This window comes from Macrosteles quadrilineatus, unplaced genomic scaffold, assembly GCF_028750875.1.
Source record: "Macrosteles quadrilineatus isolate MER2022 unplaced genomic scaffold, UCM_ALF_1.0 Scaffold_3__2_contigs__length_128488019, whole genome shotgun sequence".
Lineage (NCBI taxonomy): Eukaryota > Metazoa > Arthropoda > Insecta > Hemiptera > Cicadellidae > Macrosteles > Macrosteles quadrilineatus.
The window spans coordinates 24,794,270-24,820,915 of record NW_026542596.1 but is presented as its reverse complement, the minus strand read 5'-3'; the positions used below and the strand labels follow the sequence as shown (position 1 = coordinate 24,820,915).

Here is a 26,646-nt window from a genome sequence, read left to right as displayed (position 1 = left end):
TTTATAATTAAAAAGTTAATTTTATAACTAAAATTAATTAATAAAAAAATAATTTAAATTTTTTCAACTTAGCAGTTCTAGCGGCGAACGCTGACACTACAAGATATGTTAGCCTTAGTCCCTCCCGTGTGCCCCACCGGTCTTTTTGGCCGCTGAAGTTGGCTGTCGAGCATCTGACGAGTGCTAGGCCATAAAAGTGCCAGGCAGGACGAAACAATAGGAACACTCGCATCAACTTACAACAGACCAGCGCTTGGTCCTCCTATCTCGTTGCGAGTAAACATTGTACGCAATGTATCATCAGTTCTTTCATTAGTTCTTTACTGTTATACATAAATAGTGTTTAGTATTTTTAAGTATTTAAGTAATTTTTATTGTATATAACAGGTTGTAGTCAATGACAATCTACACGACTTTTAATTGGGGTGATAAAATTTACCCGAAAAATAGTTTGTGTTACATATAACACACAACAGTCTTATATTGGACAAGTCAACGCCTTGTATTGGAAATTATTTCCTACAAAAGTCATAGACAAAACGTTACTTTAATGTATGCGCACAAGCTTTCGGAGAACATTCCAATGCGGGAATTTCACGATTTTTAATCCTAGGTTTTTGGACTTCAACAATGCATCATATTTGTTATATATAATATTTTTTTCATGATATAAGTGATATATACGTCAAGCTAATAGAAAGGAATTCAGCATATTCAACGACATACACAACAATTACCTACGTGGTGAGAAGTGTTATATTAAAAAATATCAATTATATTTTCATTACTGGAGGACCATGGAAAAAGCTTGCTGAATATGGAGCGATAAGTGATAGACGCATCTAGACGGTGAGCTAATAGGCAAAATAATTCGAATATTGAACAGCTTATAGCGCAACTACCTAGGTGGTGAGAGGTGTTGGATTAAAACATATCAATTACATTAATGGGGACTAGAATATATAACTTTTTTATCTTATTTTCATTACTGGAGGACCATGAAAAAAGCTTGCTGAATATGACGCGATAAGTGATAGATCATGGTAAGACTTGGACCCGGGACCGATTTACTTTTTTCATTTTGATGTCCCTAGAAGCAAAAACACCATTCGTCCAAATTAATTTTTATATATATGTCCGTTGGCGTTAGCACGATAACTCTAGCAAAAATGATCAGATTTCGACGAAATTTGGTACAAGCGTGCAAACCTACGTTTATTCGAACGAGTTAGCGAACCAGCATGATCGGACCATGGGAATTGGGTTTTATGGGGGGATTTATGGGGTAAAAATTGGCTTTTCTCGATTTTGACCCTCAAAACTAAAAATTTCCCAAATTTTCTCTAGACCATTTTGAAGAGCTTAAAAAACAAATAATTTAGTATATTGAAGTATTTCTGTATGAATATTGGTTACGGACAAATTGATTAATTAAAAATTCCCATCAAACCTGGCTAATATATTTATTTTATACTAAGCTATTACTAAAAATATAATATTACTAAAAATGAGCACTAAAAACACACTTTACTACCCTCCATGTTGGTAGCAAACCTAGATACTCGTTAAACCAAATGTTATTTGAATAGATTTAATTGAAAATCAAATCAGACAAATGGAAATTAACTTAGTCCGCAGGCTTGCTGCGGCGGGTCTATTATAGCCCTGTCCCTGTCTCCTCTCCTGTCACTTCGTCAGTCGTCTGCGTCTCCCCTTTTTCGTTGTCGTCAGCAGAAAACCTAAATAATAAAGCAAGCAAAGCAGCTGAGCTAGCCTAACTAAGCAAGCAAGCTCAAGCAGCTTCAACTGGAGTGGAAACTGGAGCTTTTGTAACGCAAGAGCAAGACCAAGATATTTTATTTTGTACTCAACCATAGAATAAATTACTCAGATCAGAAAGAAAGCAGAAAAATTTGATCGGCATTAGGGGTTCAATTATTGCAATTTCTTCAATTAGTTCTACTAGTTCAAGTTGAATGCGATTGGAGATTGGAATCACTGCTTCTCGCTATTGAATTGAAGATTCTACATTCAATCGGTCAGTCAGTAGCAGCTAATAAAATTAGTAAACCTAACCTAGTTCTAGTTAGCGTTACTCTTCCAAAAGAAACTAGCTATTACGTAAATTCTATTTAAGGAATAGGCTACATTTTGGTTGAACTTAGTTCTAAAATAGGCCTTGAATTAGGCTATTTTTTACTGTAAAAGTTGAACTTGGGTTTTATCCAGGTATCATACCGTGTAAGTAATAGCCTACATAAATTTCCTAGGCTGCACTTTACTTGACGTCCTACACTCATTCGAATGAAAATATCGATCGATATATCGATTAATCGATTGCTTCATTCGATATATCGTTTGGTTAGTTAGGTAAGGTTAACCTTACCTAACTAACCTACTACTATAAAATCTACTAAAATAATATCTACTATAGTCGATAAAATATATTATTTGCGCTTTAGCGCCTGCCCAGAACCGTCAGGAATATACTTTAATATTATTCCTGACACCTGTTAATCCTACCATGTCAGGATTACACCAGCACGGTTACAACTCAACCAATAAAATCAGAGATGAATGTTTTAGTATTAACTATCAACTCTTAAATCAAAATGCAAGGAACGTCGTCCACTCACCGCTAGCGGGTCTCAACCCCCAACTTAACACCAACACTCGGCGCGATCACACCACCAACGTACTCCAGTCGTCTCCACAACACCCAACTATCTTCACTGTCCGGGATCCAAGAGTCGAATGACTGTCTTAGGCTGTCCGGTAGTTCCAGGATACCCAAGCTTATCCGAACTGATAAGCCGGGTCAAAGGGCGCTAGCCAGGTTCGCCGCCACCGCTTGCTTACCTCAACAATCGGTGCGCTGCCAAATAGCAAATAATTACCCCCCTAGGAAAAATAACTCGTTACAAATAAATAAATAAAGTTAGAATCAAAGAGAAAAAACTGCCTACCATATGTGTTAGAGAGGATGAGTTGTTCTAACAGTGCTTTGATTGGCAAATGAATAGAGGGTCAGGCAGAATGAGGCCTAAGTTACTTGGTCTAAGCTCAAAACATGTCAACTTTTAATCAATATAGGCTATTTTATTAGATCTAAACAACCAGAGACATACCAGGGTGTGAATTTTAAGGTGAAGATTACTTAGTGTTAAATTATTAATACCACGCCGCAGCAAACCTGCCGACTAAGCAAATTTCCATTTGCCTGAATTGATTTTCAATTAAATCTATTTAAATAGCATTAACTTAGGTCTAACAAGTACCTAGGTTTGCTGCTACCGTACAAGGAAACTAATAAAGTGTATTTTTTAGTAAAATATTAATAGCTTAGAGGGTATGTAAAATGTGTAATGTAAAATATACATTCAGCTACAAATTCCAACTGTAATTAACATTTATGTATTTGACTCTATATCATATATTCTAAAAAATCCCAACCTTATCAAACAAAATTCTCATGTTCATAATACAAGGAATAAAATCGCTGCTATCATGAAGTGACACTCATTGTCCGTGGGCCCTCTGTAGTTTCATACATGAGGGGACGGAACCGGAGATAATCCTTTATGATACGCATGAGGTATGCCGGAACGTGGAAGGTGTTCTCCAGAGCATCGGCCGGAATGCTTTAGGTTTATCGATAGCGAAGATAAACATGGTCTGAGTTACACACCGGTAATCTTTGAGTTGACTCTTAACTCATTGTAAATATGACTGTTATTCGTTTTGAAATAACTCCTGTAATACTTTGCAATTGCTCGAATTCGAGCAACATGTACACTAGTTGTTAAAGAATGTGTATTATTCTTATGTACAATCTGTCTTGTAATATGGCAATCTGGCCTGGGGTGATGGATACAAAAGTATACTTGCACCAATAGATATTATTCAAAAGAGAATCATCAAAATTGCCCTCCGCTAACCTATTTGCTATCCTTCTGTTCTGTTTTCGACGAGTTCAAAGTACAGTACTCAATATTCCCCAACTATATACCAGATCTTTACTAATATATAATTTAAAAAATAAACAATATATTTTTTTACCAACTCGCAACTAACTATCCAACTAGATTTGTTCGGCGATTTTGTTCTAGTATTTGCTTCACTGTCAGTTTCTGAGTCTTTGATTTTGCCGATTTCCCCCAGAATAACTTAAGTTTGTTAAATTTTCCAGGATTTGCAATGCACTTAACACGTTCAGTGTGGCAGGCATTCAAACAGGCGCTCTCTAATGGTTGCGAGGCCCTGTCAAAGCCCCGGTGCGGCACCGTAACAGCGAAAGCAATTGGCATTAAAATATTTCAATCTGACGAATTAACAAAAGAGCAGCGGTGATTGTACTACGTTACGCCGAGATTGGACGTAGTTCCCTGAAACACCCAAAGGTAGCAGCACTGCCTGGATCAGTAGTCAGTGGCTTTGTAATGTGGCTTGAAGAGAGAAAATCGCCGAAACCGGGACAAAAGCATTGTCAGACGGGATTTTACGGGAAATTTGTGTACCAACCTACACTAAAATAAAGCTTACATTCTAAGCTACAGGCTAGCAAAGATTATAATGTTCCCCCGCAATGGCTGAGCTCATACTGAACTAATGTAGTGAGGGTTGTGAAACTACATTAATTGATGTTGTCAGCACTCAACGTGTTAAAGTTGGGGTTGGCTTTGATACACGGTTCACCGAATTCCATGCCGCCTTGCACAGAATTTTGGCATCTTCTATCTCAGTCATGTTTACAAGTTTTTTTGCCTCATCCACCTTTACTAGTTATAAAACCTCTTACTTCTGAATCAGAAGACTTACGATAGCTGTAATTTTAGGAGATAACCTCTCATTCTTTTCAATATTTGCCAGTCTATTGTTAATTTGTACATTAACACTTTTCACTTCTTTAACCATTTTTACTACTTCTTCAACAATTTTCTGAAGATATATTTGTCAGCTTCCATGTCCTGTTTCTTCATATGCCAGCTTTATGTAAATTAGTTTGCTGGCTCCCAGATGTCTATTGTGACAATTTCAGTGTGTTTGTCTAGGTATTATTTTACTTTGTGTCTAGCTTATTTCAATGGCATTTTGCACTTATTGAAAGTGAACGGTTGAAACCCTTGTTGCAACAATAACTTATTTGCATTAACACTTTTACCAAAACCCCGGTCTGGCAGGCACACGGGAATTTTCACAAACGCGTGTTGGCAAAACTGTTTACTTGGGGAATTCCATTCCCTCAATACCATCCCCCCTTTTCCTCCCCTACCTGTTGATATATTGTTTGTTCATTTTGCTTAGGCCTGATTGTATTTTTATGTTTTAGGGTATAATGAGGCTCTTTTTAGGGCTGGTCATCATTCACATTGCCCTGGTTGGTACACATGTTTGGGCCTCATCCCACTACAGGGATGAAATGGAAGATAGTGAGTTTGCAGAATTTGAGGACTTTGAAGAAGATGAGGGTGCTACTATAGAATCTAATATTCCTTCCCATTCGTCTGAAAATCGAGAAGGAATTGTGCAGGATGATGATGACATAGCAGTGGTTGAGGTAACTGCACTGTGAACCGTTTCCTTTATTTAAGGCTCGTACAGTACTAAAAGATGACAATGTATTTTATTTAATCAAATTTTTATTCTTAAATTAAACTACATTACCTATTTAGACCGAATTAGATATTCATAATCTGCTTTTCTTAAAAAACCTTGTCAAATTTTGGGGGTTCAAGCAAATAAATCATATTTGGTAAAATAATTCTGCAGGCTTAATTTTTGTAGGCTTTTAAGTCTGTACATCTAACTTGGTCCGAAATCAGAGTCGCATCCAGAAGAATTTTAAGATAACAAAAACTTTTAGAATTGGAATCAGATTGAGATTAATCATCCTTTGGGGCAGTCAAATGCAGGTGGTGATATTGCTGCAGTGTATGTAGGCCTACTCCACTTAACTCTGAGGTCTGCTACTACAATGTGCTGTGATTCTACCTTGCAGATGTCGCTCATGTGTACTCAGCTCTTATTCCTAAGCCACCTGTCATCTATATTAGGTACAAATATAAAATTATGACTGTGAATAAACCGTGGATTATGTTATCAAGATTGAGTGTGACCCTGGCCCTTAAAATCAATAGGCTAACTTAATACTAGCTGTCAAATTTCAGTAAAATATTTAAAAAAATATATTTGTCTATAATGTACGTTCAAGGATAAACTTATACCGTTCTGGCTGTAGCCTAATATTTCAATAAATAGCTCCTTTACATGAATAACCTTTAGACCAATATTTTGTTTATAGGACGAGGAAAGTGAGTTTGACCACTTCCAGGACGATGAGGAATTTGAGGGATATGACAGCGATCGAGGGAACAAAATCGACGACAAGGAAGCGCCCAAGATAACAATCACTAAGGTAACCAAAAGCTACTGGCAATAATATAGTTATTTGTGTAACTAGTGGTGAAAGTGGCACTTTGCTGCACACGAGAGCAATGTTTACGCACGAGCCGCAGGCGAGTGTGGAATGATCTCGAGTGCAGCAAAGGCCTTTTTCACTCGTGTTACACATTATATTTTTCCTACAGTCACTATAAAGCATATAAATAATTAGTCTTTCAAACACTAGCCTATACAACACGTTTTTAGGTTCAGCTGGCAACACAAATGGTGCCCTAGAGAAAGTAGTACCCGCGGTCCGTATCACTCCGCGATTTTTCCTCGGTAAGAAATGTGCTCCGCGTTTTGAGAATATAGTTCCGTATGTTTTTGTAATTTGAAGTGGTTTCCGCGCCTAAAAAAAATGCTTTAAAGGTATTTTCTTGTTTATTAAGATCGTAGGAATGTTTTAAAAACGTTTAAAAGAAAAGTCCAGAAAGTTCAGAAATTATAAAATACCGAAACTATAAACACGAAATGACAGGTTAAATCGTAGTTATAATAGTCAATCAGCTGCTCATAGTATTATTATCTTTAAGTGCTGCCAACCTATTTCCAAGCGTACACGGATTACGTGCATAATAGAACCACGCTGATTTGTGTTGTTTCGTTGGAATCCTGATGTGCGGCAAAGTATAAACCGTACGACAAAGTATAAACCGTACGGCAAAGTATAAATATGCAGCAATTAGCAGCTTTCTGTACTATAAACAGTACAAGGAAGCCAACTTTGTCGGGTGACTGTAGGAAAATAATATTTTTAAAGCTATTTTTTATCTGTGTTAACTGAACATTTTGAAATTTTACTTCTTAATACTGCTGCTGTATAATATTACATTGGAAACTAGCTGAGTTTTATAAGCAGTATATTGGTTATCACACTTTAGCAGTATGTTTAGAACACCCAAAAATGCAATCTTCAAATTAAAGTGAGTTCAAGTTAAAGAGTTGTTGGTTCTAACAACCAATCTAATTTAACTTCTTTTAACCTTATTATTTAAGGCTCAACTAATTTCAATCGTTCATGGCTTCAGAGGAAATAGAGCAAACTTTCATTAATCCAGACCAATTAGGGATCCAAATCATATTACCTCCGTTTTCATCTCTAACCCAATTAGGTATTTTGCTTCATTACAAAAACAATACTTTAGCATGCACATCATTTTAATTTATTTTATGTAACAAAAGATAAACAAATTACATTTTATTCAAAGCTACAAAAGCTTCAGTAGGCTTGTCCGCAGCTATAGATTTCAACAAATCACATTACAACATACATCATAATACATCATTAATTTTTAAATAATCTCAATAAGAAATGATTCAGTGCCATCAGGGGTGCCCAGCCTCCAAGGGCAAGCCCCCCCACCCCCAAACCAAGCCTAATCCCCCCCCCCCAAAAGCATGACATCTACACACCACCCTTTAATTTTAGTGAACCACTATATATGTGTGAAAACGCACATCTTGCGTGGTTTTGTAGGCTTAACACTTGACTCCAACCGAAGGACTACATCACAAACATGATATTGCACGGATGTAGAATTTTTGTAGCTACTGGATTACAGTGTGTCATTTTCCTAAGTTGAACAGAAAACTATCAAATTTCTCTCCTCTAGATAGCACCCAAAAACTCCATGCACAGACTTCACGGAAACATCGACGTTCTCATATCCTGCGATTTTTACCCCATAAAACCTCCCATAAACCCCTGTTCCCATAGTCTGATTATGCTGGTTTGCGAACTCGTTTGAATAAATCTAGGTTTACTCGTTTATACCGAATTTAATCAAAATCGGATCATTTTTGCTCGAGTTATCGCGCTAACAGACACATATATAAATATATATATGAATTTGAATGTATGGTGTTTTTGGCCTCTGGGAACCTCAAAACGAAAAAGTACACCAAAATGACTCTCTCAAGTCTGGCCAAAAACACCTTGCACCGGCCCAGAGTCAACTTTTAATAATATGAATAAAATAGTCCCTAATTTGTTACTGATTAATAAAACTATATATAGGTACATTTTGCAGTATATCATACAGTCTGAATATACAGCAGCAACAGTGTTGTAGTATATTTTTCAAACCTACAACGACATGTATTCTTAATTTTACAGAGTTTAGTAATGCATTGATTTAATATTGTTTCCATGATGGTGGGGGTTGTCTGTACTGTAACTATATGTTTTGAATTAGGCCTAAATAATTTACAAAAATAATAAACTTAGCAGTAAATATAGCAGGAACAGGTTATTACTGATGTTGTGTAAGTTTTATCCTATAGGCTTAGGTTACAAGAGTATGACAAAAAAGCTAATAAAATAATAGCCTTATTTAAAAATACCATCTGAATGAATAAATTTTATAGGCTCTATCTAAGTAGAACAAAGCTCTAACTCTAACTAACTCTATTGGACTGTGTTACAATTGCGATTTTTGCAGAATAAAAAGTTAAATTGTAATAAAAACACACTTCAGACGACTGTTGCCAGTCGAGCCATTAGGCCTACCAACCGTCCTTTTAACCCGAGCAATAGATTTACGGATTGATGGGAAAATTCCGGTGTGGGTCTAAACGGCAAACTTTTTTATTTATAAAAACATCATATATGATGTTGGTAATCCTGATCAAATGCTACACAGCGTACCTGCTAGCAGCAATAAGAAAAAGTGCGGACCCCAACTTAATGCAGGGCACGGCAATGTCATTGATGACCATTTCCAAGCCACTGTTCATGTACACAACAAAATAGTTAAACTGAGCAAAACAATTCTTTAAAGCCAAATTGATCCTAAAAATCATTCACCTGTGTTAAACAATATAGCAGTGATATACCGTAGCTAAAACCCAAATCTACTTAAATAGGCCTATCCAATAAAGTTGTCGTGTGGCTTCTCCATTTTTTAAGCTCTTTGGCAAAGTCAAGTCAAGTCAAAGTCAAGTCAAGTCTTATCTCTTTTAAATTTTTGGATGGTGTCACAGATCACAGAGGCTTACTGATGGTCCTCCTCCTTCCTGATGGAAATTTTACTGATGGTCCCTAATTGTTGTATTAAGGTTAGGTGGCTTGATAAATTATGTTTTCTTGTAATAGTCTGTTAAACAAAAATTTTAAATGAAAACGTAACAATGTGACAGGTACCTCTCCATCTGAGATCCAACTGGGACAGTTTCTATCTTGAGATGCTCATGATCACTGGACTTATTGTCTATTTCTTGAACTTCTTTGCTGGCAGAACTAAAAACTACAAACTTGCCAACGCCTGGTATACAACACATAAATCTTTGCTGGAAGAAAATTTCAGTTTAGTTGGTGAGTAAGACTTAATTTCCATCCGTTGAACTTTTTTTAAGTCTCTTAAATTTTGTTTGGCGACATAAATTATGATTCTGTGTATGTCTAATGATTGTAATTTGTACCTAATTAATACATGTTAAAATGATAGTAAGAGCAGTTTTTTAGCAGAGTTAAGTTTTTGAAATCTAGCTAAATGTTCAAAGCAGATCATAGTTGTGTTGAGCTCTTGTGAAAATGCAAAGCTGGTCATTTTAAATAGGCCTACTTTGTAAAAAATTCTCTTTTATTACTAGGCCATCTGGTTTTTTTACTCAATTAGTATATTTATTTGTAATATAGATAATCAAACACTTATATGCAAGAAAAATAAGTGTCTAATAGTTGTGCTTTCATAGTGTTTGAAACCTGTTCATTTATTTCAACAAACTAAATGATGTCCTACATAATTGCAACAATGTAACCCTCAAGTTTTTAGTGTAATCTTCTTTTCATAACATGATTAAAATAATGATGGATAAATTGATTTACAGGCGATGATGGGAGAGTGGAAAACGAGGCTGGAGGTCTGATGAAAGATTCAGACAGCCAGTATACACTGTGGTGCAGCGGCCGTACATGTTGTGAGGGAATGTTGGTAGAACTGAAGTTGATCAAGCGACAAGACTTGGTGGCCGTCATTGCTCAACTCATGCGACCTTTACAGGACCAGGTACTGGACCGCAGCAGATTACTTTCTTGCTGTAATAAAAGTTTAACTGAACCACATTGTATTCTTTATTGTATAAAAGAAGGGCTTTAGTAAATCTGTAGCAAAACTGCCTATATTATTAGTTGCTCTGTAAAATCTGGCTTGGTACATCCATTTTCATTAAATTTTCTGTTCACACTTTCAATTCATGTGCCAAAAGTATGTCATTTAAAAAAATGAGTCCTAGGACAAAAAAAAAAATTGTGTAATAGTAAATGTTTAAATGCAAACTTTTAAAATTTGTTCTCACACCTCTATTTAATATATATATATATATATATATATATATATATATATATATATATTATTGGAGGGCGTATGTATAGGACTATTTATTTATACCCACATTAAATGTAACTGATAGACTCATTGGTTATTTAACAATGAAGCATTGGTATTCAGTAAAGTAAACAACTTTAGTATGTCTTCAAGATGATGGGTTTCCTCACGCTAAACATTTTGGTCATTGCTGTATAACATACATTGAATTTGCATAGTATTTTTTTTTTTTTTTACTTTTTCCAGATTGTCTTTAATCCTGACTCATAGATAATCATCAGGAGTCTACTGTATCACATGATATTTCACACTATGAGTTCTCTAGAGAGATATTACCATAGACTAAGCAACACAAGTAGACTCCTCATCCCATTGTAAATTTTGAAGCTTGTTTTTTGCGTCTAGTTCATGCACGTCCACACTGATCGCTAGTGTAGACAACATTTTGTTTCTATTATTTTACGGTTATTCTCATGATTTGTGCTTTACTATTTGGTTATATAACTAGGAGACCAGTTATTGTTTATGATTATATCGTTTTATTAGGTTAAACGAGGTTTTAAATGACTGCTATAACAAGAAACAAATTGTAAACAAAACATAACCTCTATAGTTGGACGTACAGAACTAACAATAAAATTGGCTTCAGCTGTTCCATTAGGATGACTAATCTACTAAGGCAGTATGTTTTATCTATGATATTACTCTCTCTTCAGTTCTTTCTTTGTTACTAGACCTATCCAAACAAAAGTAAATATTGTTTTTCACTTGAACCATTTTTAACCTTCGATGATTTGTTTCCAGGTACACATACATGTTGATATGGCAAAAGACGAGATGGATTCATTTGTGTTTTGTGTCGCCACTAAGAAAACAGCTGTGAGGCTCGCCAAAGACATGGCCGATGTAGTAAGTTTGTATCTACCTACTCAAACTAGGCCTATCATTTTCAGTATAAAATATAACAAATTTAGTTTCATTTTAAAATTTTTTTTATAAATTCTATTATTAAGCCACATACTGTAGGTACTTCTTGTATTGAAAAGCTGTTGTTTGTATTCTATGCTCATTGTATAAAGAAATAAGATGTGCTCAAGATGTAGACTTAAACAAAAAGTGTTACATAGCGCCATTTATAGTGTTAAAGTCATGGAGATTAATTTGTCAATCTATCAAATCACACGTGATTAATTCCATAACACGTTTAGTAAGAAGGAATGGATACACAGTTCACTTGAAATTTGGCCCATATAGGAAGGAAGAAGTTGAAAAATGCTTTATTACATTCTCCCCCTGGATATCATACAGTAGTATATGGAGAAAGTATTGTTTGCGTCAACATTTTTTGAGTTTGAGATTTTAGTGGATATATCCGTTTCCCTGAACCCAAAAAAGTTGATTTCGAAGTGATGTCTGTGTGTGCGTTTGTATGTGTAGATGTGTACAGAGCTACAGACTTGTATGGTCCGATTTTTATGATATTTGGTATGTTGGTATCATAAAAATATAAATGTTTGATACTAATTAACCCTTGTATTTCCAGGCGGATTTTCATTTAAAAAATTTTTTATGGGGATTTTCCCATAAAATAATGAAAAAAAACTAATTTTCTCATAGGTTTTAGGTTGTGTTATACGTAATCGGTTATTAACATACTGGATCCACAGCTGTGGTTGCTGTGAAATCAGCTGATTTAGCGTGCAGGAATGGTCATTCCCGTTCTAGAGCGGAAATGCACTATTTTACGTACTATTTACAGGTGTGGTAATGTGATCATTTCCTTTCAGTGGTAGGACAAATATATTATAGTTACTCCCACCGATTACCCATGACAAAGGTTTTTCACAATCTAATGGGAGAAACTATGTGTCAGATTGCTGATACCGTTTATTCACATTATTACTTCCGACTACACCACTCCATAAGCGATGGTTGTGGTCGAAAGTAATGTGCAAAACAGTTTCCAAATCTTCTAGGAAATAAGAGAGGGAGTTGAATAAACTTATCAGACAAGTAGTCACTGAGTTTGGTGATTTTGCAGAGTGCATACTGCCCGGAGCGCAGACCTGGCGACAAGTTTGGTTTGCCGAGCTCTCTTAACGTGCTGAGTGAGATTTCTGAAGTGTCCACTTCCATCTTGGACTCTAAGGTGGTCGCAGCTCTCAACAAGTACACAGATCTCATAGACTACATTCACTTCTCAGACCAGTTCTCTGGCCCCAAGCAGACTGAGTAAGCTAATATTACTAAATACCTGTAACAGCATGGTGTGTTGTCATAGTAGTGCCTGATTACAGTGATCTAATCGTGAGATAAAGTTCATCTATGAAACAAAGTGCAAGTTTAGAATCTTATCTTTCCAAAGGTTTAAAAATTATTCCATTTTACAATAATTTTTGACCATTTATTTGGATTTAACCAAAACCTTGCAAAACGCGACTATTAAGGTCGCTGCCACTACAGAAACCACCTACCGCGACTATTATAGTCACGCTGCCAGTTGGAGGGGAGATTAGGAGGGAGGGAATGAATGATACATATTGCATGGTGGAAACATAGGATTTTTATTTTCTTCTTTCTTGCAGTTTTGAAGCCAGTCAACAGGCCCTAAAATTGTGATTTGTTAATTGATTTGTTAACGATCTTTTTATATTAAGTTCCAATCAAAACTTGTTGTAATTTTTCTATTTAGTTATTTCAACAGTTAACTTAGTTATAAAAATGGGAAAGAATGTCTTGATAAAAGTATTTTTATTTCTTCTTTCTTGCAGTTGAGGTCATTCCCAAGCTGTAAATAAGATATGAAAATGAAATATATACATAAATACATTTTTTTTCATATTTTATTATCAAATATTATTATAAACAGATTGAAGTTAAAACAAAGAAATCTTTTAATTAACAATTTTTGGCCCGACCCGAACCAAAAAAAGTCAGACTCGCAGACCCCTATTATCAAGGCAAGGATCTTAACTTTGTTTATTTCTTGACACAATCCCTGTTAGAAGTAAAGTTTTAATAATGTGTGGGACAGTAATTGTTGTTAGAAAAGAAGAAAACCATGAATGCCAGTGGTATTTTGTGTGTTATATATACAAACAACAATAACAAATATATGTGTAATATATTTTGTGTGGCAATAAGTGTATCTAACACTTTTAAGGAAAAGTAGCCAAACCCCCTCATAAGATTGTGGATATCTGCCAGGGATTAAACCCATCCCCATCATAGTCTGAGACTAGACTAGCAACACAAAATACGGTCTACAGAGAAAATCCAATATTTCGTAAGAAACTTCTAAACAAAATTTTAAGCTTTAGGCTCCTTGGCTTAAATTGCATTTTCAACATATTATGATGAGGCTATATGTTTAAACGTTACAGAGAAACTACTCTAGTCAAGTTGCCTGATGTCAAGAAGGTGCTCATGTTTGGTCTGAACATCCCACTGAAAGGCAAGACCACCCAAGAGGCCATGGACCAGATGAAGCCCCTCATGCAGCTCATCTTCTATTGCATGGAGAAAGTCAAGCGCTTCCGCCTCAGCAAGGAGGTTTGGAAAACAATATTTTTATAGTTTGATGTAGTGTTAGCTGGTCTATGCTACATATATTTTCAGGTCTGTGTAATCTCTCAAAATGTAGGTGTTTTGATGTTGACACACACTGGTAAAGTGTGGATATGGTGTTTCTTTGCTTTTTTTGAAATAGTGTTTTTGTATTCCAATCAATGTCCCCCATAACCAACCCCTGTAATTCTTCACACTTCTTTTGCACAGTTATATCTACTAGAGGTTGTCCAGTGGTCAAAACCTCAACCGAAATTATTCAATGTACAGACTTCTCTATTTTCACCCCACGCTGTAAATAAAACATGTGATTGTAATTTCTTTTATTTGTTTTGATTTTCTGTTTACATTTCGTTGTTATTTCGTCACCATCATGGCAACCCATAAGGCCCATGCTAATGTTTTGAAGTTTTCAAATTTGTTGTGATTATTTTTTAGCCTATTCTAATTTATAAAGAGATTCTGCACATCTACAGGCAAATATCTTTCTAAAAGTATGCGTAGATTTTCCCTGCGAAGCACACAAGCTGAGAAAACGGTTTTAAAGAAACATGCTTGCCTATTAATATATAGAGTAGATTGATGATTCAGAGGAACAAGCTTTAGGAAAATGTTCAGTGTACTATTTATTACAAGAGTTGCAAAGGAAGGAGGTATTTCGTCACTTTTAATTTTGGAATGGAATATTAAGATTTGTTATCTAGTTTGGATTTGAGTGGCTTTATTTCTGTAACGTATATTTTAAAATGTCATATCTGGCCAGAAAAAAGAACAATTGTTAGATCAAAGGCTCAAGAGTTAACTTGGCAATTTAAACTTTAAGAAATGATCTATATTATTAATACGCTAGTGTACATGAAACTTTGTGAACAATAAGACTTTTGTTGTTTTAAGACAACCCCACATATTATATAGGTACCAAAATGTTCATCTAGGTGTGTAGATTTTCAAACTTACCTTACATTAAAAAAAGTCCCTTAGGCTCTGCCTCAGTGGCTTTTAAAGTTCTCATGTTATCCTTATGAAGATCATATTTATTTACATTATTATCAGCTGGATAATTTAATGGCTGTTAATATTTTAGTTGCAATTTAAGGAAACGTGTGCTACAAACATTTACTGCCTGGGTTGAAATTAAATATTTACTATTTGAATTTGGGTTAGCGTAAATATTACAATGGGAAAAAAGCAAGAATGCTTGGACAATTTGATATACCAAAAAGAAAACTGAATTAACACTGCTGCATTTCCTGAGTAATCATTAAAAGAGCCGATTTGCAAACTATGGAAACCAAGTAGAAGAAAAAGAAATATATATTTTTTTTAAAATTTATAATCGTTATTATACGGACAACCTAATGCGGCTATGAGTGGGAAACATTTGTAGAAAACACTAAAAAAACAAGATCAGCTTTTTTAAAATGATAAGATATTTGCAAGAAATTTTGATTATATCAAACTGTTATAAACATTGTGAGTATTTCCATAATCTTTGAGTCAACTCTTTTAAAGTAATCAAAAATTACGACTGCTATTAGTTTTAAAACAACGCCTGCATTACTTCGCAATTGCTTGAATTTGAGCAACAGGTACACTAGTATCCTTTAAACTCAGGTAAAGTTTTTATTAATACAATAGACCCCTTCTTGACCGACCCTAATGGGACCGGATATAGGTCTTATAACTCAAAAGGTCGGTTAAAACGGGCAATCCCTGAAATAAAATGGGAAGTGCTATACATTTGAAATTGTATAATCATTATTTTGTACAACTTCATAATAATGATTATATAATTCCGAATGAATTATTTATTAAATAAACTACACTTAGCTCCTTTATTTGGAATTGATAGAAAAACAACAAATAAACACAAATATGGTTAAGTCAAATACTTGTATACTTGGTCAGAATAAAGTATAGTTGCAGACAAGAGTTAATAAAAAATCTTATTTTAATAACTTAGGTACTGTAATATTAATTGATTATTCCAAATCTATCATAATACAGTACATCACTTTTTGTCAAAATTAGAGAAAGAAACAACCATTTTGTTACGAGACAGGATGGTTATATCGCCTCTCATTCAGGCTCGAGTCACAAAAACTATCTTGACCTTGAAGTAGTTAACCCCCCTCCCCTGCTCTCCCTACAAATTGCGTTCATTTCTTTTGGTTTAGGCCTATAAATATATAAATTATTTACATGTTACAAGTTATAGAAGATTTTTTATAACCTAATTTTAAACCTAATAAAAATTATGAAAAAATCAAACCCAATCACTTACAACGGATCAAATTCAAATTATCACACATTTGATATTAGGGCAAAAACAAGGCTGACAAAAACCGACTTCGTGTTGAGGAGATGTTCCTGAAAACAACTCACGCAGCTCGAGCTGAGGCTGCAGCTGCTAGACGGGAGGAGAAGAGACGTCAGGAGAAGGAGCGAATCTTGCAGGTGAGCAATGAATAATACTGAGTGGAATATGAATGGATGACTAATATGATGTTTGTGTTTAGATGCTAAAAACACTCTGTTAATATTTGGTGTCTGTGTTGGGACACAAGCGAATAAATGTATAGTAGATTCACTAATAAAATGAAAATGGTGGGGATAGAGGTTACAAAGAGCTCCAGTTTTGGCTATACAAACTTTTAATGTGAATAATACATATGCGTAGGCAAGAGCAGTGAAAACAAAATAACAATAATATTGTAATTACATAATTGTCAACAGATGAAATAATAAGGGTGGAAGGTAGGAGTTCTAGCACAAAGCGAGGTCACTAAGCTTGTACAATACACTCCCGATTAAGTGAGGTTGTTGGGACCAAGACTACCTCGGTTACCGAGAATCTCGGATAACACGGAGGTGTCTTAGATTTTGAAGTTAGGGGTTATGGTACCCTTACCACATTAGGAAGTCAAAGAGTAAAGCATGTTTTAAAAACAATGCCTAGTGAATACAAAATTATCAATAATTGGCAATTTTCATTTCTGCAAGGTTTTTTGTATACCATTCATTGATTGATTTTTTCCCATTATTAGGTCTAACTCTCTTTAAAATCTGAAAATAATCTAATTTCTCTAGTACTGCATTAAAAAACAGGTTTGCATCCAAATGTGCAACACTCATTAAGAAACATTTCCAATCAAAAGCAGTTAGGCTACTTGTCAAATCAGGTATAACATTACAGGGTAGGACTAAATTAAATCTGTTAGGAACATTGTGACTAGTCTTGTTATAAATTTCTGTACAATGAAGTTTAAAACTTAAACCATCATGATCCGAAAAGGGAAAGTCAAAGATTTTACACGGACCAACTTGTTGTCTTGAACAGTTAATAAAGACGTTATCCAAGCAGTTATTGCCATGGGTTGCAGCTGTATTCAAACAGAAAAAGTTATTTTGCCTTAAAATATTGAGAAATCCTTTTACAGTTTTTACATCCTTATTGACATTAAACTTATTATTTACATCTCCACCCACAACCACTGTATAATTAAGCCACTGTGCTCATAGCACTTTCCGATGTGAGTTCAGTCTATCGCCGCAGTCTCCGGGCCATCGAGTACAGCTCTCCTCCTTTTTTTGAATAACTTTTAAGCCACTGCTAGCACGACAAAGAGCTATAAAACGATTGCAGACGTTATGCTAAAAAACCTCATGGGCTGATTTCAATCCCTAATTCAACAATGTGCACTAAACCAAGTATGCCAGTTTACTTTATTATTTAATTATTTTTAAGGTGAAACATAAATTTCCACACATGTACTTCCAGGATTTATGTTATAACAACTATATATTTTTTCTAAATAAATTATTTGTGATTTTTAAAAATTGTGCCGTTTCACTGCCTCACCCTGTATATATATTTAGGCCTAAAACAACCTCGGATAACCTGGGGGCTCAGATAACTGGGGCTTGGATAACTGGGGCTCAGATAACTGGGACTCGGATAATCGAAGGTGTACTGTATTTAGTATTTGGGAAGTATACTCATTACCCCACCATAAAGTATAGGCGCTAAAAAGTTACCCCTTAAAACATTATAGATCCTATCTAAGGTAACAGTTAATAGATTTTAGAAAAGAGTGACGGCTTATTAATGTTTTTTCAAGTGAAGTATATTATTATTGTGAGTGAGTGATTAAACTGAGGAGGTGAATATTTTGCTGGACTTTTTGTCACGCAAATAAAAACGGACTCTTCTAAATCAATGACTAAATAAATAATAACCAGTGTTTTTTTTTTAATCCATGTCTTTTTGTTAAATGAGGAGAGTCCAAGCATACGAGCTGCAAGAATATTACTTGGTGACTAGGAATTTTGTCTGAGTATGGGTATGTAATAAACCTACTTCCTCTTATTCGCAGGAAGATGATCCAGAGAAGCAGCGCAAGTGGGAAGAACGGGAAATGAAGCGACAGATGAAGAAGAAAGCTCCGAAGATGAAGCAACTGAAGGTCAAAGCTCTTTAAGTTTTACAACAACCCCTATTTAGAAAGCTTCAAGCTTTAGTACTGTTGTTCCCAGTGGATAAAAACCAACCTTCAGTGCCTCACACTTAGTTTTTTTCTCAATATGCTAAAGCTAAAATATCAAACCCTATGATATTAAACCCCTGTAGAGTAAATTCGGATTGGTTTTCGCTTGGCATTGTTTGATCTTTGTGCACCTAGTGTGGTAATATCTTGTTATGGGACAGTATTGTGAATACTTAGGTATACCATATGAGTACACAAAGCCGTTAATGATACTGTTGCTAGTGTCATGATTTAATTTTAAATTTTTATCATGCCTTTTGACAATAACTTTACATCTTTATGTTCATTTAGTTACAAAAGTGTTAAGCATTAATGATTCAGAAATAAGAGGTCGGGTTCCCTTCTAAGAATCACGTAAAAATTGTACAGACATAAAAAACTATGTTATTTAATTCATTGTAATACCCAAAATAATTTTATCCTTTGCTGTTATTAGTCCGGTAAATGGATTAAGTAATAGGTTTGAAAATGTGTTGGATTGTTTTTGTAACATTAAAATACTGCACAAGTAGTAGCATTAGAATCATTTGTTAAAAAAATATCAGCCATATTATATGCACAATCTTCTATAAATATTGTAATTTGTTTATATTTTATATCCATTTATTACTGAAAATTCCCCCCCTTAATTGTTCTCCTCTTTATTTCCATTGCTTTTGGCTTCTAAACTGAAGTACCAGATCATAATATTTTATTATTGTAACACAGTGACAAAATAATGTTTAACACTACATATATTTTTTACTTTGTTTCATTCATTTTAGTGAATCTATATAATTAATAGGCTACATGAAACTTTGTCGGTTGAACTCCTCCGCCATTTCTTAACCAATTTTATCGATTGGCGTCTCATTGGAAAAAGCGTGTCGCGTAGATTTGCAAACTGGCCTGCATTTACTTTTAACATGCATTTACATTTAACATCTGCATTTTTGAAAAAGTCCCTTGGGCTCTGCCCCAGTGGCTTTGAAAGTTCCCATGTTATCCTTATGGAGAACATAATTGTTTACATTTTGGTATTACTCGGGCTATTTCCCGTTAATCAGCTGTATAATTTAATTGCTGTTATTTATTTTTCAATTCAACGAAGTGCATTGCGCGGGTACATTTACTGATTTTGTTGAAATGAAATATTTACTACTTTACTTTACATTCGTACATATTACAATGTAAAAAATTTAGAAAGCCTGGGCAATTTGATATATTTTACCATATAAGAAAAATGAATTGACATGGTACTGTATTTCTTGAGCAATCATTGAAAGAACCGATTTTTTTACCATGGAAACATAGGAAAGTCATAGAACGCCACCAAGTAGGAGAAATAGAGATTTAAAAAAACCATTTACTATCGTTATCATCCTATATAATGAACAACACCTACAATATGAAGATTCCCACAAACAATGAACAAGGATGTTAGCCGAAGTGTTACTATTTTGTAGGACACACGGAATTAACTTTATGATGATTGGCAAAGGAAAACACTCTAAGGCTGAATTAAACTGATACGGCAAGGACATTAAATATATGTTTTCATAAAAGTTAAGTGATTTTAAAATAATATGACTACATCCAAGAAACCTTAATAAAACTTTCACTGAAGGATTTGCATTTTTCACATTACCACCTGAACAACATTAGGCCTTTCAATTCTGCATTTTTTCAGGTAAATATAACTTACGTTATAACAGTAACTAGCCAAATTAATGCCAATTGAAGCAAATGAAATTGTGACAGAGAGGTTATGCAGAAAATCAGGCAGTTGTTAAGTAATGTAAACAAAATGTTATCGCTATAAAAATGACTGAAATTTGTAAACATACTATGGTGACAACGGGTAGTACTATGCAAACAACATTATCATTGACGAAGATCAACATGTACAACCTAATGTGTCTATAAGTGGGAAAGATTTGTAGAATACACTAAAAAACCAGACCATTTACAACCTATTTACAAGAAATGTTGATTATATGGAACTGTTAGGTGCGTAATCTATGAGTTGAGTCTTTTAAACTCATCGGAAATTATGACTTTTATTAATTTTTAAATAAGTTTTTTTTTTATACTGTAACTACTTTACTTCTTTGCAATTGCTCGATTTCGAGCAACATGTACACTAGTCACAATTATTTTACTACTCTTATTTGGTTAAAAATTAAAGTGCGTTTTTTTCTTTAGGTCTGAACTGTGGATTTGTTGAAAATATTCTACAATTCTGCTCTACCTTTATTTTGTTGCCAAATGCATTGAAAACAGCAAGCAGTCAACATGATTTTGAAACAAAATATCAGAAGCTGAATTTCATAATTTTAAAATTTTAAAAATGTAATTGTAGCCAAACACTCTAACCCCATTGAACACATGACAAGTACTTTATTAAGCTGACAAGTTTATGTAATTCACACCTCATATAGAGTTAGTCTAGTTAAGCAAAGTTGAGTTGAAGGTTGTTTGTATAACATCTTCAAGAGCAATGGTTTCATAATATTCAAATTTACCAATCATTGCTTGGTAAAAGTATGCTTCCATTACTCATTGACCAGATATCAAATGTGGTGGAGAATGAGTCATTCATGTGGCGTTTTGATTGCTCAGAAAGGTTTTAAAAACCTAGCCAAATGTTAATTGTGTGAATTTTTTGTTGTATACCTTTTAAATTAGGTTTATGGCCATGTAATTCAAACTTATTGTTTATACCTTTAATAATGTTTCTGAATCTTTACAATACGATAAAATATGTTGCTGGTTAATACGTACTTATGATAATAACACTTTAAATAGTAATGAATTGTTAATATTGATTATATTCAGCCATCTCATATTTTAAGGCATTCTGTGCTTTAGCCATGCTGTCATTTAGTATTTATTTCATTTTCAGTCATTTGTTGTACTTTGTGTCAATTATGCAAAGTGTCTGGGCTCTTGTGTTTCATTATGTTGTATTATTGTAATCTGATTAACTGTAGGAATTAAATAAATTGTTTTCAAAAATTTATTTTTATCATTACTTCCCAGCAGTGTGTGGTTATTTTTTAAAAATAAATTGAATACATTATTTTAATGTTATTTTTGTTTAATACTTAAAACATAGAAACCAGAGGCTAAAAACATAGAAACACATTTTATTTTAAAACAGCTTCATTATTCATAGACATTACAATGGTAACAAAATCATTCTAGAGCTAATTTAAAAAATAAAATATTACATACTAAATTTAAAGTGTATCTTAATATAAAAAAACTCAGTTTGGCCAATAAAATATTGTTTGGGTTTGTAAAACTTGTTCAGCAAATTAAAATTAAAATTCAGAATAGTCTCCATTAACAGTTTGGTATTAAAAAAATGTCTGAATAATTTTTAATGGTGACAAATTTTAGTTGATTTAACATGATTTGTTTGTGGAATATAGGCCTACATTTGTAAAAGTAAGTGGAAACTTAAGCTGCTCTACATTCTGGTCCTTTGTACAATAAAATCTACAATTATTATTAACTACAATAAATATCTTATTTACAGTTATATAATACATCACAAACATTAAATTCAAATTTATGAAGTGGGAAAGTAGATAAGACTCTGAGAAAATTATGTACCGGTACGCAAGTGGCTGGAAATATTTACATACAAAACTGATGAATACAATTTTTACTTATTAAAAATAACTTCAATACTGATTGTTTATTAGTCAAACCAGTTGTGAGGAAATGTTAGATTTAAAATGGCAACTAATCTTAAAATAAAAATTTTGAAGTGATACATAATTGACTGCCTTTTAGAAGGTTGATAGTTCAAGTATTTTTTTTTTTAATATAGGCTAATATAGCAGTAAGAACTTAATGATTGAAACATTCTTCAAACTGTTCATATTATTTTGAATAGTATGAAAGCGAAGATCAGGCCGAAGATCTGAAACAAAAAAATGATACTTAACATTAAAGTAAGGCTACAACTGCATTTTGACCCTTGTCTCTAGTTTATTTCCTAACATACTAAAATTCCAATAATGGCTAAATAATGCAAATGAAATGTGTGTACTTGAGTAGTCATTCTGATTGAGGATAAGAAGTGAGCAAATAAAGTTTGAACTTTTTTTTTCTACTTTTCTTCTCTTTGGATGACAACTGCGCAAAACAAAATATAAGTTTCATTTATTTTAATGTTAATAATAAGCAAAAGTGAATAGGCTGTATGCAGTTAAGAGCAACCTATTACATGTAAAAACTTTTATCTAAAGATAAAAATCAATTTTTTTTTCAAACAAAGTAATTAATATTGATGATTAAAGTACATAAATAAGTTTTTTTGCTGAATTTATATAGTTAGGTTAGTTTATGGTTAGTAAGGGGCCATACACATATTAGGTAACAAACTTTTTCGTCATTTTAACCCCCCCCCCTCATGTAACACACCATAACGCTGGAGCAAACTCCCCTTCCACCCCCCCTTGCGTTACGTAACTTGATCGTAGTATAATAACAGACTGGGATGGGTGGCGTCGTCCTGTAATCCAGCTAGGAGGTCACGAATTGTGGATATTTATAGGCATGCACTGTGGATGTGATACTCCCTGATGTGGATTAACGTCCGCACGAGTGAGTACTACGACTATCCGCAGTACTATCCTGATAATTAGACCAATTCATTCATACCAAGGAAAAAATGTGGTTCGGATTCCACTATAAACTGTAGGTCCCTTAGTTGCCATTAGCTGTATGGGCTATTAATTAACAGCTGTGTCTAAGGAATGTCGGCCTTAGTCACTAACAAGACTACAAGATCGCGCCACTCATCCTACACTCATCTCCATTCATACTTGGCTTAAAATACCTACTATGTATGGTCACCATTTCATCGAACAGTATTAAGAGTTGGCAGGAGTCAATAGTTTTGCATTGTTGTTGAGCGTCAGATGCCAGGCTAACCAATGGTTGTCCGAGCGCCGCGCTGATCAGCAAAAACATGCGTTCACGTTGAAGCAAATGAAATATTTTGCAACTTTTTATCATAATAAACAATGTTGTAATATGCTTCAACCATTAACATTGCCGTTATGTGCAGAAAACCCAGGATGGCCGGTGGTCCTGCCGACTTAAGCATAATTTTACAGTGAAATATGGATTTTAATGAATCATTAAACTTGTTTTCATTTGGAGATATAGCCTCTGGATCGTTATTGAACATAATTAAATCTAAGGCTCACTTTACGATCCAATTTATTTTTATAGTGGAGACCTAGGTTTCTACGTTGAAACGTTATCGTCCGTCCTTTGTCTCATAGGCTAGCTAAACTTCTTGTTTGCTATCTCTTACTTGAGATATTGTCGATTTGGTATAATTTGTAAAAACATTAAATACGTATAAATATTTACAAAGACATAAATTAAAACCACTTAGATACATGGCCATGATCTTTGAATCCTAACCTCCGAAGTTGGTTCACATGTCTCAATAAGATAATTGTTTCAACCAGTATTCGTGGTTTCAACCAAAAGATCCAGATCAGTATCACCTCTTGTTTCTTGGGATGCGATGTGCTTCGCGTCTTGCAGCCCTCTCCCCCCCCCTAAATTAGGGATCCCAGACGTCCTCATTTCCCCGGACATGTCCTCTTTTTGGGTACATAAAAAACGTCTGGGGGGATTTGACAAACAATCTGAAAGCCAAGTAGGAGTAGTATTAGTAATTGGCTCTAACCATAAATCGCCAAGGATGATAATGAAATTGGAAAATAAACTTAAAATATTGTGTCACTGTAATGATATCTTATATTATTTAGAAATTTTGTTTCCTTTTTGGATCAAATTTTGTGTAAAGCTTGGCAAAATTAACCCAGCTGTCTCTGTCTCTGCTCACCACCACCCAGACAGCTAGCTCCTCGTCTGATTTCTGCTTAAGTTTACACTCCTACACGCTTACATTAAAATAATTTTCTTAATTCTTGTTTTGTCATTCTTGAACGTTCCTAGACCCTACTAATGCCGAAAAGAAAATGTGTATTTTCAGCCAAGTAAAAAAAGGATTATTTGTGAAAAAAGTTTACTTGTTTTAAAAAAATCTACACAACTCAGACCCTTAAGAAGTTGCATCATCCTCCGAAATTGGCAGTTTTTATCTTTAACTAATTCAATCATTTTGCTCGTGTTGATGAAGAAACTGCATTTCACACACACATTTGTAGTGAAAACATCACCAGGGTTTGGAGTCCATGGATTGTACCACTAAACTTGTAGCACTTTGTAGCACTTAAAAGTGCAAAATTTTTATAGTTTTTTACTCTCAAAACTTAAGCAGACGTCATAATCCGTCGCAAACTCGCAGGACTCTTGTTTGGGACCCTCAAAATGTTATTAAAACACTTTCCAGTTTAAAACGATTTTTCGGGAATTTTTTTGTTTAATTTTCCTGGACTACTTACTGAAAATCTCACTCCATTCTACACTCAACTTTTACTCATATTTGTGGCGTACCCATCTCAATTGGTAATATAATAATAGTTTTACAATTCATTTGATAAGTTTATTTTTCACTATGGCTTTGGTAAACCTGGGTTTCAATTTAATGAGCTATATGGTTAATGGGCGTTTTACTGTACCAACAATTTTTTTATTTACCATTAGACAAGACACGATGATGGCTGCAGCACCCAGAAACGAGGCATGGTCTTTGACGTAGATTTCTGCGGCTCTCAAACAACCGTCTGTGTAGATGTTGCCATCAGACTGAAATGACTTGCAAGGCAGTTTCTGGGGAAAAAATTTCAATCGTGAAAATTGTGCTAAGTATAAATTATACCTGGCAAACATATAACACGCTTGCCGGTCAAAACTTTTCCTGACGAAATAAATACACAGATTCCAAACTATGCTTGAAATTGTGTGACAAAACCTGAGGAACAGTAGTGAATATATAAAAAAACCTATTAAATATATCCAAAGTCGTAGCTAATGTCTAAAAACTAATTAGTAAATACAATTTTTTTCTTTTTTAACTAGAGATAATTATAATTACAATAAATGGGTATTTAAAGTTAAGCTTCATCTACCTAACTACCTTAATTTAAATAGTAGGGGAATCTAAAGGTTACTCTAATTTAAACCAAAGAAAATTCAGTATTATTTTACGTCAGATTCCTAATATAATAGTTGCTACAGATATTAATTTTCAAAATGGTTTATCCTATTTGTGTCCCTCTCTTAAAAGTGATTACCTTTCCTGCCAGCTCCCTGCAGCAACTATCAGGAATGATTCCTCTCCAGTCAGTGAAGCTGGTCACTCCACAGCAATGTAGCTACAAAAGAAAGGAATAATTATTTTTTAGTTTTAAACATTGTTTTGAAATAAATCCTGTAAGCCCAGTTTACACAAAGCCAGTAGGCAGGCAAGTTGCCCAGGTAACTTGAAGTACAATAAGGAGGTAGACACCTGTCTGCCTTCTGCCCTAGTAAACGTGGCTGTAAGGACAGAGATTTGATACTCTACTGGAGGTACAATATTATTAACATGACTATTTTTTACAATATCGTCTGACTAACGTTTTCCTGAGTGTCGTCCCAAGCCCGTCTTAGACTCTTCTTCTCGTTGTAGAACTTGATGCTGCTGTACATCTCTTGTTCCATGGAGTATCGCACCTTCTCTCGGAATACGTATCCCAGGATCCCTCCGACCAGCATCACCACAAAGATGATCAATACGATGATAAAGTACTGTTAACAGCAATCAATAGTTTGAGATTAGTAACAGGATTTTAAATACTGTA

The 26,646-nt window shown here is 34.3% G+C and overlaps 3 protein-coding genes across 5 annotated transcripts in view; 2 read left to right on the top strand and 1 right to left on the bottom strand.

Annotated features, from left to right (window-relative positions):
- LOC128988369 (SUMO-activating enzyme subunit 1) overlaps window positions 1–26,646 on the top strand; it is a 162,603-nt gene that overhangs the window by 70,982 nt on the left and 64,975 nt on the right. The gene's annotated exons all lie outside the window — the stretch shown is intronic.
- Window positions 1,819–21,880, top strand: LOC128988366 (PAT complex subunit CCDC47). 3 transcript variants are annotated; one of them, XM_054409605.1, is made up of 11 exons: window positions 1,819–2,038; window positions 5,330–5,557; window positions 6,302–6,415; window positions 9,583–9,757; window positions 10,273–10,451; window positions 11,574–11,678; window positions 12,811–13,001; window positions 14,153–14,321; window positions 16,659–16,793; window positions 18,713–18,802; window positions 21,068–21,880. In XM_054409605.1, exons 2-11 carry the CDS (start codon window positions 5,336–5,338, stop codon window positions 21,071–21,073), a joined length of 1,386 nt encoding a protein of 461 aa, XP_054265580.1. In that variant the 5' UTR covers window positions 1,819–2,038; window positions 5,330–5,335; the 3' UTR covers window positions 21,074–21,880. The 3 variants fall into 3 exon arrangements, with proteins under 3 accessions (XP_054265580.1, XP_054265578.1, XP_054265579.1); XM_054409603.1 differs by having other exon boundaries at window positions 18,713–21,880; XM_054409604.1 differs by lacking the exon at window positions 1,819–2,038 and adding an exon at window positions 2,078–2,241 and having other exon boundaries at window positions 18,713–21,880.
- The window catches only part of LOC128988371 (CD151 antigen), a 29,332-nt gene continuing 24,701 nt past the window's right edge, over window positions 22,016–26,646 (bottom strand). Inside the window, exons 4-7 of the mRNA XM_054409612.1 lie at window positions 26,423–26,593; window positions 26,098–26,178; window positions 25,502–25,633; window positions 22,016–22,796 (exon numbers count right to left, since the gene is read on the bottom strand). Of these exons, the coding sequence (XP_054265587.1) occupies window positions 22,752–22,796; window positions 25,502–25,633; window positions 26,098–26,178; window positions 26,423–26,593 (429 nt within the window). The 3' untranslated portion in view covers window positions 22,016–22,751. The remainder of the gene's footprint in view (window positions 22,797–25,501; window positions 25,634–26,097; window positions 26,179–26,422; window positions 26,594–26,646) is intronic.